The sequence below is a fragment of the Solanum lycopersicum genome, chromosome 3 (genome assembly GCF_036512215.1).
Source record: "Solanum lycopersicum chromosome 3, SLM_r2.1".
NCBI classification, from domain to species: domain Eukaryota; kingdom Viridiplantae; phylum Streptophyta; class Magnoliopsida; order Solanales; family Solanaceae; genus Solanum; species Solanum lycopersicum.
Genome location: NC_090802.1, coordinates 60,630,661 through 60,644,847, shown reverse-complemented (window position 1 = coordinate 60,644,847; position 14,187 = coordinate 60,630,661). Strand labels below are relative to the sequence as shown.

General features: G+C 35.8%; 2 protein-coding genes across 2 annotated transcripts; both read left to right on the top strand.

Moving 5' to 3' along the window:
• Positions 1–354: 354 nt before the first annotated feature.
• Positions 355–6,169, top strand: LOC101258640 (uncharacterized). Its single transcript, XM_004236101.5, has 15 exons — positions 355–1,035; positions 1,187–1,284; positions 1,429–1,529; positions 1,624–1,702; positions 1,902–1,962; positions 2,120–2,166; positions 2,288–2,380; positions 2,483–2,573; positions 2,862–2,910; positions 4,052–4,168; positions 4,259–4,406; positions 5,010–5,102; positions 5,181–5,249; positions 5,719–5,761; positions 5,872–6,169. The coding sequence occupies exons 1-15, from the start codon at positions 978–980 to the stop codon at positions 5,970–5,972; spliced, it is 1,248 nt and encodes a 415-aa protein (XP_004236149.1). The 5' UTR covers positions 355–977; the 3' UTR covers positions 5,973–6,169.
• Positions 6,170–6,672: 503 nt separating this feature from the next.
• Positions 6,673–14,054, top strand: LOC101258934 (pyridoxine/pyridoxamine 5'-phosphate oxidase 1, chloroplastic). The gene is made up of 14 exons (XM_004236102.5): positions 6,673–6,900; positions 6,999–7,175; positions 7,279–7,317; positions 7,724–7,891; positions 7,994–8,099; positions 8,952–9,118; positions 9,215–9,457; positions 9,655–9,743; positions 10,348–10,398; positions 10,490–10,580; positions 11,040–11,144; positions 11,259–11,329; positions 13,195–13,290; positions 13,796–14,054. The coding sequence occupies exons 1-14, from the start codon at positions 6,781–6,783 to the stop codon at positions 13,860–13,862; spliced, it is 1,590 nt and encodes a 529-aa protein (XP_004236150.1). The 5' UTR covers positions 6,673–6,780; the 3' UTR covers positions 13,863–14,054.
• The last annotated feature ends 133 nt before the right edge of the window (positions 14,055–14,187 follow it).

Here is a 14,187-nt window from a genome sequence, read left to right as displayed (position 1 = left end):
CATTTAATATTTACATTTTTCCATTCCTAAGTGATGATTATGAAAGTATTAGTCACTTTTTCCCCCTTTTGCTTTTCATTTTCCAATTCATTATCTTACTATTTTGTCCCATCATTATTTCGGATGATTACTAGTACAGTGCTACATCTCTTTCTTCTTGATCTGGTATTCCCAATGAAACCAAGTTAGGTACGGCACTTTAAAGAGTACGATGACAAAGAAAAAAATAGATATCGAAAGACGAAAATAATTTTATGAGGGTGTAACGGAAAATATAATTTTTTTTCCATAAAAAATATTTTTTGCATTGTGGAAGAGGAAAAAAGAAAATAAGGAGAATTCATGTGGAACTTTACGAACACAAGAAAATCTCTGTGGTTGAAATTTCTTATTGGAAAAAAAAAAATCTTCTTGCTTTAGTAAAAATATTTTCAAGAGAATATTAGAATATGCTTTCCAAGTTCCATTTATCTCAAATATATGAACTTCCTCTGTTCGAAAAATAAAAGATCATAATTCATATACCTTAAATTAGACAACTTTATAATGACAAACATAATAAATACAAATATTTCTGTACTGTAGAGTGATGAAAGCCGATTAAATAAAAACAAAAGAAATGTCGAAATTTGCTACCTAGTATTTATTTATATTTGCCTCATTATAATATCAAAAAAAAATCAACCAATTTTCTTCTGTCCTTTCTTTCTCACTGGATCTTCTGTATTCATCTCAATTTTTATTTACAGTATTCATATCTCTTTCTCCCCCAACATTCTCGTCCACCTCTTTTTCTGCTTCATCTTCTGTCAGCACTGTCACTTTCAGGTTTCTGTATTGTAATTATTGAGTTGCCCCTTTTGAGATTATTTCCCAAATTGTGTTCATTGTAGAGTTAAAAGAATTGGGGCTGTTGATTTGGGCGGAACGTTTTATCCTTTTTTTCTTTTGAGATCTGAGCTCTGCTTTTGATAGAAATGGGAAGTTCTGAGGAGAAAGTTGTGGCTGTGATCATGGTCGGTGGACCAACCAAAGGTATGCATTTTTTGATTCAAGTTTTAGAACTTCACCATCCAAGTTCTTTATCACTGTTTGGAATTTGGGAATAAAAGAAACCCTTGATTAATTTCAATTCAATTTAAATAAAGTTCAAATCTTGTGCCCTGTGTTCTTGATTCCTTGACAGGTACACGTTTCCGCCCATTGTCATTGAATATCCCAAAGCCACTTTTTCCATTAGCAGGACAACCAATGGTTCATCATCCGATCTCTGCCTGTAAAAAGGTAATGCTTTCTTTGTACTAATGCTAAATATGGTTATATAGATTTGATGTTCTAAGTTTTCTTGTACTCGTTGATGGATGGGGTGTTCAAAGTGTGAGTTTTTATGCATTAAACTAATGCCTTTCTGTACATATGGGCTTTCAGATTCCGAACCTAGCGCAGATCTACCTCGTTGGCTTCTATGAGGAGCGTGAATTTGCTATATATGTGTCTTCAATCTCGAATGAACTAAGAATTCCTGTCAGGTTATATTACTATCCTGCTTATCAGTGCAGTGAGTTTTATGAACTTCTTAATATTGGAGCTCATTCATGTGCATATTGAATTTATTGTTAATAGATACCTGAAGGAGGACAAACCACATGGTTCAGCTGGAGGTCTTTACAACTTTAGGGATCTGCTCATGGAAGACAGCCCGGTTGGGATCTTCACTCTTCTTGATTATATTTTTGTGATGATCATGTATAAATTGCTGGGAAATATAACTACAGAGTTAGTTAATGGGAACATAAGAATTGATCAAATATGATCTGAAAAATCTGAAAATATAAGTGGGGCTACTGCCTCATCATACTTAGTGATCTCTATTAACATGGTTGTTTTGTCTCCCCTGGCAGTCACATATATTTTTGCTGAACTGCGACGTTTGCTGCAGTTTTCCTTTGCCTGAGATGCTCGGTAGATAGTTCTTTCTTTCCCTCTTTATACTTCACTCCCACTTCTTAACTTTCTATCGTCTCCTCTCTTGATCAACTTCTCTGAAATAAAGAGCATTGCAGTAGTTTGTATTTTTGACTTTTCCAAGTTTTACCTTCTGTTTGCTCCAAATTTGCAGAGGCTCATAGAAGATATGGTGGAATGGGAACCATTCTTGTCAGCAAGGTAGATGAAAGTACCCTCGAACTGTTTGTCTAAGACACATGCTATTGGCTATTTTATAGTTTATTAGCATCTATTATGTGATTACTTCATGTTGAAAGTCTATTGGAGTTTCCATGTGTAGGTGTCTGCTGAGACAGCCAGTGAATTTGGAGAACTGGTCGCCGACCCCGTTACCAATGAACTGTTGCATTACACTGAGAAACCTGAAACTTTTGTACGTCCAGATATTTACTTGCTCTTGGATTTTACTTGCACAAACTAAGAAATGTGTAGGTTTATACCCATGGATACTTGCCTAAATATGACTGGGATGCAGGTGAGTGACCGCATCAACTGTGGTGTGTACGTATTTACACCAGATATCTTCAATGCTATTCAAGGAGTATCCACTCAGAGGAAAGACAGAGGTTAGTGTGTTTTCATATTAAAAGAAATGAGATTTTTGGTCCATCTCGTCCTTTGATCTCATTGTTCTAGTGTCATTTTCACCTTACAACCATATTGGGCTGATTTGAACACTGATATAGCACAATTGCTGAAATAGAACAGTGTTGTGCTTGACTTGGGACTATATTACGTCTTCCTAATCCAATGTGGTTTTCAAGTTTCTTAAAACCCATGCAATGATTGGTCTCAATTCTCAAACAATAGTATTATATGGGGTGATTTATGAAGTATTTTCTCTTCTTTTGCAGCTAATCTAAGGCGTGTATCCAGCTTTGAAGCTCTTCAGCCAGTAAATAGGTATAACTTCCCTATACAACTACATAATAGACATTTTGGTGCTACCTTCAGAGAGTAATTATCTCATTTGCAGTTGCCCTTTATTATGATATCACTGTTGCAGCTCAACATGGTATCTAGGTGCTTAGTCTGATTTTTCATTCTTCTATTCAATTGCTTACAAGCATGGTTGCTTCTTTCTCCTCGTTGCATGGTTGCTTTTTTCTCCTTGTTGCATGGTTGCTTCTTTCACTATATTAGTAATTTATTTCAGTATTTTGTTTGGTGAATGGTGAAACCGGGTGAAGCTTTATAACTCTAGCAGCTGATAATCACTTTTGAGGACAGAGGTTCTAGGTGCTGACATAATTCGTACCTTTAGTTTCATAGGGCAATAGGCGAATACTTATCTTCTTTAAGTTGTTGAGGAGAACACATAAAGAGCAGATTTTTGGTTGCTAAATCTTTTGAAGGATAATGATTCTAATTTGTTTGTAGTTTGTTTTTCGAGGTTACTCATTTCATTAGGATGATGTTACTACACAATCATATGTTCCCACAAACACCTGTCATTTTGAGCTTTAATGGAATGGATGAGGTTACTGCTCACTGTTTGACCAGTAAATGATATTCAAAGTGCAAAGTGTTCGTCTTGTTGTCTTCACTGTCATTGAGGAGTCCACCAAAACTGAAACCAGTTTTAGATTTTTGAAGCCCACACTTATCCCAAGCTTAATCGATTTAATTTTGGCATCTTCCTGAGGTCTGCTCAACAAGACACTGCCACAAATGTTTGAACTGTGTGGTCGTGCACCTCTGGCTTGAATCATGTTACCTGGTCTTATAATGACCTCCAGAAAGAAGCTTCTTCTGCAGAAGGATCATATGAATAAATCACCTGCTATAGGTGATACACTCTCAGGAAAAGGTAGTCAAGTAGGGGGCTGCAGACTGCAGTTACTAGAGCTGGATTATGGGTCTCCAAGCCACAGCCCTATGTAGAATAAATTAATGAGGTTTATGATGCTTACAGGAGCAGTAAAGTTATTCTTTCTACTGAATAATACTTAGAATTGGAAAAAAGAGTTTAAAGTACTGGTGTACCTGAAAAAAGGATTTCTAGTGCCTTCTTTTCCTTTCCTAATATGAGCTTATTTGGCAGGAGTCTTCCAACAGACTTTGTACGGTTGGATCAAGATATTTTGACCCCTCTTGCTGGGAAGAAGCAGCTATATACCTATGAAACCATGGATTTCTGGGAACAAATTAAAACACCAGGGTAAGCGAATCACATATGAAGTGCTCATCCTCCCATTTCCATTTCAAATGTCAAGATTTGAGGTGATGAGTGGGTTTATTTCTTTTGCAGGATGTCTCTGAAATGCTCCGGTCTCTACCTGACTCAATATAGTTCCACATCACCACATCTTTTGGCAAGTGGGGATGGCTCAAAGACTGCAACCATCAGTGGTGATGTTTATATCCATCCATCTGCTAAAGTTCATCCTACTGCAAAGGTAGGAATATTTGGATACACCTACAAAATAACTTGTTATGATTATTATATTTATGTTATAAATTTCATGGTTGGTTAATTGGGATTGATGGTTATTTATTTTACTGCAATAACTTCTGTGATATGAAAAACAGCTAGGATATGTTTTCTTATTTATTCATGACGATATTTGTTTGTAACAATTAACACCCTCTATGTCGTACACATCTTGGCTCACCAGCCAAGTCTATATTGACTAGCACGTGCTTGCAACACTGTAGCTCGAGGTCTTTTTTTTTGTAATGAATATGATTCCTGGTAAAGATTATGTCATATATTGCAGTGATTTCTATATTGTCAAAGCTGCATCTTTGTAAATATATTTCAGTTAAAAGTAATGAGATCAAATTTGATTTCTGCTTAGCGTTTATGATTCTGAAGAGCTAGCTCTTGATGGTTCTTGCTTCATTCCATTCCATGTCTCAAAAAGTTCTTTTTACGTTGTTTCTCCTTACATCATTAATTGCCACAGACACCTCTGACTGCAGCTTGCCCTGATTATGTGCTCACTTATGACCTCCTTCCTTCACCTATAGATTGATGTGTCTGTTACAATGTTGAACAGATTGGTCCTAATGTTTCAATTTCTGCTAATGCTCGTATTGGAGCTGGGGCCAGGCTCATCAGTTGTATTATCCTTGATGATGTTGAAATCAAGGTACCACTTCACTTTATCACAGCTCATGGAATACTTCAGTGACATATGCTGGCATTTAACACGGGGTTCATTTTCCAGGAAAATGCGGTTGTTATTCATGCAATTGTTGGCTGGAAGTCTTCAATTGGCAGATGGTCAAGAGTCCAGGTAAGTAACGGAGATGGCTAAATTCTTGCTTAATTATATGAAATATATTGCTGAAAAAAGATGTTTTGGTCTCGACTCCCCACAAATATGCCCCAAGAGGACATTCTTAATTTGTCAGTTTGTCTGTCCTGTCGATACCTAGGGCCAGCTGGTTTTCTCCTTTGGAATTTAGGAATATGTAAGAGCCGTCATACTATTTCATCAGTACTGTAGAGTAAAATAATCTGGAGAAAGTGCTTTTTCACATCAAAATTATTCATCACTCATGATATTAAATTAGTACACCAAGTGTGTAATCCATGTATTATGTGAAGATCTTCTATGAGAATTCATAAGATTGGCTGTACTAGTCCTTTCTCTTGAACTCTATAATACATGCTAGCTGAATAGCATTCCTCCATTATTTCATTTGCTTTCTCTAGTCCTAGTCTTGACATCAGATATCTAAACTCTATCAAACTGATTTCAGGGTGTAGGAGACTACAACGCAAAGCTCGGGATCACAATTCTTGGTAATGTATTTGTTATTCTCATATTCCTAGCTGTTACAGCTCTTACCTTAACAAAATTATCAACATTAAACTTCTGTGGTGGATTATCTAAACCAATATATTGAAATCAGGTGAATCCGTGTCGGTCGAGGATGAAGTAGTAGTGATCAACAGCATTGTCCTGCCAAACAAGACTCTTAATGTGAGTGTCCAAGAAGAGATCTTACTTTAAACACAGAGAAATGAATTTGGCAGTGCCCTTTTGCTCATGCTACTAAGCCATCTTCATCCCCTAGGATTGTATTACCATTTTAATTCTATGTATGTATTGTTTGTACATCTGAATACGGAACAATTTTGCTACCTTACTTTGTATTTGTAATTTTACATAGTAAGAACTGCGATAAAACCCTCCTTTTCTTAGTTTTATTGTTGGTCTATCTCCCTAATATTTTTTTGAAAAAAATTCAATTCATTTAGTTTCTCAAAAAGGAATACGTCAATATTTTCAGATATTTCTCAACCCGATTATAAGGTTTGGTGTATACTTTATTCTCATTGGATTCATTTTAGTGAAATTTCACTTGATATTTTGTAAAAAAATAAAGAGATGGAGAGGAAATCTTATGTAAATTGTCATTTTGCATGTATCCCTGTTATATAGGTCCAAATATTTCCATTTCCAATAAAAGCATTCAAAGAAAAATTGTTTGATATATTCTTCAATTTTGTGATTTAAAATTAATATATTCTTCATGAAAAGGATTCAACATATATATATATATATATAAACCGACATAATTATCAAACAACTCAAATATACTCTTCTCAATAGAAAGAAATAAAAATAATTAATTTTAAAATTTATTTTCCTATTTTTATTAAAATAAAGTCCATATAGCCTATATGAATATATCCTTTAATTCCTCCTATTCAATAAAGGTTATCTTGAGGTTTCATGTGTATTAGATCAGGGGAAAAAAAGTGGCTAATCGAAGAGGTGACAATGCCAGAATACTCTATTGTTAATTGTGTATAAAATGCTTCGCAAAGCCAAAAGAATGTCATGTCTTCTCTCCCAAACATTACTTCCTTCTTCAGCTGCTAATTCCGTCTGTAATTTCAAGCCTACTATCGCTCCACATCATCTTCTTCTTCCGGTAAATTCTCTTTCTTTCTTTGTGTGATCTTGATTTCGCTACGTGTAGGGCTGTCAGCTATGGAATTATACTTATTTGCTAAATCTTGTGAATGAAAGAGGTTGTTGGGTTTAAGACCCAAGATTGGATTTTTGGGTTCATTGAGAGGAATGGCAACGAAAATGGATATCATTCAGCAAAACCCTGAGGCCATTTCGTATCTAAACCAGAAAGAAGCTGCTCAAATTGATGAGATACTTATGGGTCCTCTTGGTTTCAGTGTTGATCAACTTATGGTTAGCCTCTTAATTATCACTATAATTGTGATATCTTTTGAGTTTCGACTTTATTAAGGGATAATTTATAGTATGATGGGTGATATTGTGGTTTTGATCGCAGGAACTGGCTGGCTTGAGTGTTGCTGCTGCAATTGCTGAGGTGAGTAGTGGAATTGCTTTGAAAAGACTCTTTGTACTTCGTGTCATCACCTCCTTGACAATTTGACATGGTTGAAGATGCATTCTGACTTAGAGAATTTCAGTTTGTTTCAGTTGTATTGGATTGAGTAATTTGGTTATTTTAAATTTTGATGCAAGTTAACTATACATTTATATAGCATCTACCCTGCTTTGCGTGTCATATTTTTGAATTTTTAAAATTTTGTTTCCCCCTGCATGTTGGACAACAAAATTTTAGTCTCCTTTTCTGCCATTTTAGCAGTTTTTGAGTGGATGTAGGTTCATAGACAATACCATCTGGCTATTGCTTCTTTCTTTTTTTCCATCTTGATCCTTTGTGGGTAGTTCGTTGAGGCTGTACGCCAGTGATTTTTTTCTTCTGACAGGTCTACAGACCAAGTGAGTACAGTCGTGTTCTTACTATTTGCGGTCCTGGTAATAATGGCGGTGATGGTCTTGTAGCTGCTCGTCATCTATATCACTTTGGCTATAAACCATTCATATGTTACCCTAAGCGTACTGCTAAGCCTCTTTATGATGGCTTGGTAACTCAGGTATCAATTTTTGTTTAAACTTTACGAATGACCAATTTATAGTCCATTGTTCGGTTAAAGTTCCATTTATTCAACTTTCTGATTAATCAACATTTTTTCTAGCTTGAGTCGCTGTCAGTTCCTTTCTTGTCATTGGAAGATTTGCCAAAGGACTTGTCTGACAGCTTTGACATTCTAGTGGATGCAATGTTCGGATTCTCGTTCCATGGTATAATTTTTCTTTAGATCTTTTTGTCGTTGAGCTTCAACATGTAACTACTCAAATTTTAGAATCTTTTGGTTGGAACCTTTCATTTATCTTTCTTTTTCTATTGTTCATGACAATAACTTTGTTTATTGATAAGTAACTCTTCATTTACCTTTTATTCCTTTTGATAGAAGATGTACACTCTCAAACATAAAAAGCTATACATCATTTTCTTGTGTTGGAGTGGAATGTTGAGGAGGGATAATGTGGTAAATTTTGTTTCCTGGTGGTAAGATTGTCAAATACTTTAGTTTTGTTTCAAGGCCTGGAAGTGTATAGGATGGTTTGATACCAAAACAGAATCAAAAGCAGGGGGTTTTGTCCATGATTAATAGGAAAGGGAAAAAGTTACGAAAATAATCCTTCCAACATTTCTTTGTTTGGATGAAAATTAGATAAAATTGAAGGGGGCAGGTTGTTGAAGCAGGATAAGGATGGTTCTTTGGTCAAATTTTATCGTGGTTTCCTGGAAGAAAAATCCACTATACTTTTAGTTTGTTTTAAGGTCTAGATGTGTATAGAATTTTTTGATACCCAAAAGGAGATTCTTTCGTCCATAATTTGCAGGAAAGATAATTTTTCTGATAAAATATCCTTCTATATCCCTCATCAGGTGGATAGCATGAAGCCAAAAATAGATAAAAATTAAGAGAAACCTAGTTTCTTCTTCAGGAAAATTTGGAAGTGGTAACAACAAAGTACCTTTGCGAAGGTGTTCTTTTACGGAAGATTAAAAAAAAAAGGTTCTGGTACTGAAGTGTGTGCACCTCAACCTTTCTTTAGCTTTTGTAAGATGTCTGGTAACTTGTCCAGGTAGCCCAAGGCCACCTTTTGATGACTTAATCCAGAGACTGGTGGCACTAAAGCTTAATGGCGATACACATCAGAAATCACCTGCCATCATCTCTATAGATATTCCATCTGGATGGCATGTGGAAGAGGGGGATTTAAGTGGTGAAGGTATTCAACCTGACATGCTGGTATGTGTCTGTTTTTTATTTGTATTTAATATCTGCAACGCCCTACTGTTTTGACTTTTATTGAGCCACCTAACAAGTAAAATTTCTCGAATCTAGGTTTCTCTAACTGCCCCAAAATTGTGTGCCAAAAGGTTTTCTGGCTCGCACCACTTTTTAGGTGGCAGATTTGTTCCACCATCCATCAGAAACAAATTTAATCTTCAATTACCAGCATATCCTGGCACTTCCATGTGTGTCCGTATTGGCAAGCCCCCAAAAATTGACATATCATCTCTGAGGGAGAACTATATTTCTCCTGCGTTGCTTGAGGAAGAGGTCGTCGCTGACCCCTTTGATCAGGTATGAGTTGATGTAATCATGTAAAGCAGAGTGGACGATGACTGATGACTTCATTCTTTTTGTAATTTTATTAAGAGATAGTTGGCCCTATTCCAGGTGTCACTAATTCTAACCCATGTTTCTTGAATTTTCACTGTGATTTTGTGTACCTAATTCCCCTGTTGCTTTATAATTACATCAACCTTGACTTTTTGCAGTTCCAAAAGTGGTTTGATGATGCAATGGTCGCAGGCTTGAAGGAACCAAATGCCATGGCCTTGTCAACTACTGGCAAAGATGGCAAGCCGTGAGTGTCTCACGTTGCTTTTGCTAAAATTAGTTCATTTTATATTTTAACCCACCTGCTGTAATAATATGCAACTCTAAGACTTTACCTATTTCTTTCCCCCTCTCTTGCATTATCAATCACCAAGAAATTGTGATGAGAGCTATATCAACTAGGGAACTTTCATATGACAGTTCTGGTTCACGCTCAATTGTAAAACTGGCAACAGTTCTGCTATGAGAATTAGCAGGATGTTTAAGGAAAATATCTCTCTCTCTCTCTCTCTCTTTTGATAAGGTAGGAGAATTGTCATCTGTGTATAATGGTTCTACTTACTTGTCCTTCAAATGCCCTTTGGTTCCCAAGCAAATAGAATCTTGTCCATTTGCATTGAATGACAAGTGACTCTAATTTTCTCATGTATTCACTATAAACAAACTTTGTGATACTTGTAACCATGATAAAAAAACTAGATCAGTAGGATTTTTTGCAAGATTATTGGTTCATATGAATCTCTGATTAGTGTCTCAAATTGTTTATGTATTGGTTCTTGTTAAGTGCTTAGATATGTTTATCTCTTACTTGGACCATAAACTTATAGCATTTTATGACTTTTTAACTGAAGTTCATCAAGGATCGTATTGCTGAAAGGGTTTGACAAGGATGGTTTTGTCTGGTTAGTTTTGCTCATCTTTATATTAGTGCATCCTAATGCCATTCAGAAGACACTCGTTTTTTCATTCTTATATAGAGTCTTCCCTGTGCAGGTACACCAATTATGAAGGCAGAAAAGGTCAACAAATAGCTGAAAATCCTCATGCCGCACTCCTCTTTTATTGGGATGATTTGAACCGCCAGGTATATTCTGACTAAACTATCTATAGTAGAGAATCTGTCAGTGTATTTATTCTTATTCTTCGAGGAGAAAGATTTATGCAGTCTGTGAGGAGGCTATCAATACCCTGTTTACTATTTTCTAGCATAGACTAAAATTCAAGTGGTTGCGTTTCTCAGCATTTTGGTTGAACATGGAATATGTATATGATATTGTACGATGCTAGACTTAGTTGTCTGCTAGATTAAAAAGGAAGAAACTTTGTAATTTGTAGTGTTTATATTAAGCACTCATTTGGTGCTGTGCTTATAAAATAAAAGTTACCTATTAAAAGAAACTCAAATCCATGTGCAAGCTACATTAATTGTTGAATAATATGTCATGGTTGTATCCCTGCTGCCTATGAATTACTGGTATTGATTATAAGAATTTTTTTTTCTTCTTTTTTTGAATGGATCTTAAAACAACAGTGTGGTCTCTAGGTAAGAATCGAAGGGCCGGTGCAAAAAGTTTCTGATGAGGAATCTGAGCAATATTTCCACAGTCGTCCTCGGGGAAGTCAGATTGGTGCCATAGTTAGCCAGCAGGTCTGCCCGGTTCTTAGTATAATTTTCTAAATTGTTTCTTTAACTTTGTATTTCTGTAACTTCCTTTTATTTGCTCATATAATTTGCAAACATTTGTCTCTTGCTTTTCCTTAGAGCACAGTTATTCCAGGAAGGCATGTCCTCCTTGATGAATACAAACAGTTGGAGGCAAAATACTCTGATGGGTTAGTATCTATTTAACTAATCAATTACTTCGAATACCAAAACCAAATGCTATGATGTTTCTGTATCTGCACCATTCAAAACATGGTTTATCCCGTTCATATACTTTTACTCAACTTTATTTCTTGTAATCCATTACCGTACTTTAGGAAATATATGATAATATATAGTAAATTTCCTTCCCCAATTCACAACCCCTTTGAAAGAAAACTTGAGGAACAATTTTCTTGGAACTGCCTAAATAGGAAATCAGGTACTTTTACATCTAATACCCCATAAAAAATTCATTAAGAGAGAATGGGAATTCATAATTGGGAATGAGAACTACTCCCTCCGTCCCATATTAGTTGTCATGTTTTTCCTCTCAAGAGTCAATCTGACTAATCTTCAGAGCTAAATTGGATTAGATTGATTCCTATTTTAAAATTATAATTTGAATATTCAAAAACTACACGAAAGTACTATAAATTACAATTCTTTTAATATCAATATGATGAAAAATATAGATTAAAAACATCAGTCAAAGTTAATCTAGTTTGACTCTCGAAAAGGAAACATGTTAAGCATTATTGGACGGAGGGAGTAACAAAATCCATCAGTTGATTTCTCATATGAATTCGAATTATGCTGTCTAAACTTCTCAGTTGGGATGACAAGCGCCGCCCCCCCCCCCCCCCCCCCAGGATGAAGTAAAAAGGTTTCCTTGAAAGCATCCAAAAGATGCAAAAGAGGTAGTACATTTGAGCTTACAAGAAAGTTGTGTGAATCCCTTTGCATAAGTGGCTATTACAAGACCCAGGGAGATAATAAACTGCAAAAAAAAAAGAAGTCCTGGGATACTACAGGGGGGACATATTGTCACAGCTACACAAAAACATCAGACACCTACTATTTCTTTCTAACCAAGAGCACCAACAATATCTGGAATCATCCTCCATGTGCTTCTGATGGCTTACCAATTCCCAGCAGCTCCAACATTCATAAGCTTCTTTAAAGTTTTGCGGCATGACCCAACAGAGACCAAAAATAGAGAGAAACAGACTCCACAAATCAGTTGCAACTTTACAATATAACAAAGGTGGTTGTTGGTTTCCAAGCTATTGCACAACATAAAACATCTGTTCACGGTCTGAATGCCCCTTTTGCTGAGATTGTCTTGGGTAGGCCAGGCCTCATGTAGGACTGTCAACTACAAATGAATCTTTTTGTTTGCAATGGTAAGTGGAAATGCATGTGTATACGGTAAGCTTCAATTGATTCTTTTATCTATGCCTGCCTGGCTGAGCAAGTCGAATTAGATTTCATCAGTAGGTTCAACCAAAGCTCAGCCTTGAAAGTGCTAATTTAATATTATTAAATTGTTAAAGATTGTAACAACATTTTATCTGAAAGTTGTAGATCAATAATCGATGTATCAAGAAAAGTATAATGACATTTAATTTGATAATGGTAGATCAATAGATTGTTTGTGAAAGGAGAGGAGAAGAACTAAAGAGCAATATATCTACGAACAACTTGGACCCAGCCTAATAAAGTTCAGACTAGCCTTTTCCTGAGGTTGGATCAAATTTAAAGTTAGCCCTCCCAGATTCAATTTGGGCTCAGCTACAGAAATTGTGCTCAATGAGCTCAGTTTCAATTGTTCAGTTCGTATATGGCGTATGTGCTTTTATGTAGTGCAGTATTTTCATGTTCATATATAACTAAAACCAACTAATTCTGTCTCCTATAAGCTGATTAAAATAATCCATCTCCTGTAATGCAACCGTTATAGTAATTTGTCATTCCTCCTCTCCCACTTCATGTTCGTAAATTTCACCCGCATTTCCCTGTAAGGACTTGATTACCTGTTTTGTCTCATCTGCAGATTCGTGATTCCCAAACCAAAACACTGGGGAGGGTACCGGCTTAAACCTGAAATGTTTGAATTTTGGCAGGGACAGAAATCTCGCTTGCATGACAGGTATTTACTACAGGATGTCTCATCCAAAGACTTCCATACTATGCTAAGAATGTGTCCAACTCAGAGAAGAAATAAAGTGTTAGCAGATTTTTTTAATTTGTAAGAGAAATGTTAGGGTTCTAGGTAGCTCCATCATTTGAGAAGAAGCATGTCATATAGAAATACAAGAATGTAGTGGAAAAGAGATATGGAGTGTTGAATAAAACACTATATATCAATTTAGAAAAATCTGGGACGGGGAACTTCAGCAGTTTTTATGCTGAATGCTCCGTCTGAAACAGATATCCAACTTATCACCGATATAAGCAAGTGGTTTCTTAAAATTCTGACATGTTAAGTATGAATACTGTTTTTAAACTACAAGTATCCAAGGCTGTTTCTCCATATTTGAACTGCACTTTGATGAGATTTCAACATTAACTTCATCTTGTCTTCCTCTTTAGAACTTCAGGTTGCTCTTATTTCCCATATAATCTATGGCTAAATTTAGTTTATGCTGTTGCAGGTTGCGTTACATCCCGGAAACAGCTGATGGAAAAACAGTGTGGAGGATTGAGCGATTGGCTCCATGACTTTTGTTGAGAGCATCCTCTTTATGAGAATGCCAATTTGTTGTACTTCCCTTTTCTCCTCTCACCGCCTTGTTGATCATGAGTGTATATTGTGGAGTCGAGGCAACTTTCCAGGCACCAATAAAATTTGTTACCGTTTTTATCAGACTACTGGTTAATATTTATAATAGAGATTTACATTTAATTACTTTATATTCCATTAGTCTTTTTCACAGTCAGTCATGGACTTACTGCCATTATATTTGTGTATAGTTCTGTTTCTCATTCGACATTTGTAAGATCAAAATGTATAAACGACAAATTGACTGCAGTCACAAGTTTGGCC

Bases quoted from the DNA above. Each gene is read 5' to 3' on its own strand.
- LOC101258640 (XM_004236101.5), top strand. From the start codon at position 978: ATGGGAAGTTCTGAGGAGAAAGTTGTGGCTGTGATCATGGTCGGTGGA. The intron at 1,285-1,428 runs GTAATGCTTTCT...ATGGGCTTTCAG, and splicing joins CGATCTCTGCCTGTAAAAAG to ATTCCGAACCTAGCGCAGAT. The intron at 1,703-1,901 runs GTTGGGATCTTC...CTCCCCTGGCAG, and splicing joins TGCTCATGGAAGACAGCCCG to TCACATATATTTTTGCTGAA.
- LOC101258934 (XM_004236102.5), top strand. From the start codon at position 6,781: ATGCTTCGCAAAGCCAAAAGAATGTCATGTCTTCTCTCCCAAACATTA. The intron at 7,318-7,723 runs GTGAGTAGTGGA...TTCTTCTGACAG, and splicing joins TTGCTGCTGCAATTGCTGAG to GTCTACAGACCAAGTGAGTA. The intron at 9,458-9,654 runs GTATGAGTTGAT...GACTTTTTGCAG, and splicing joins TCGCTGACCCCTTTGATCAG to TTCCAAAAGTGGTTTGATGA.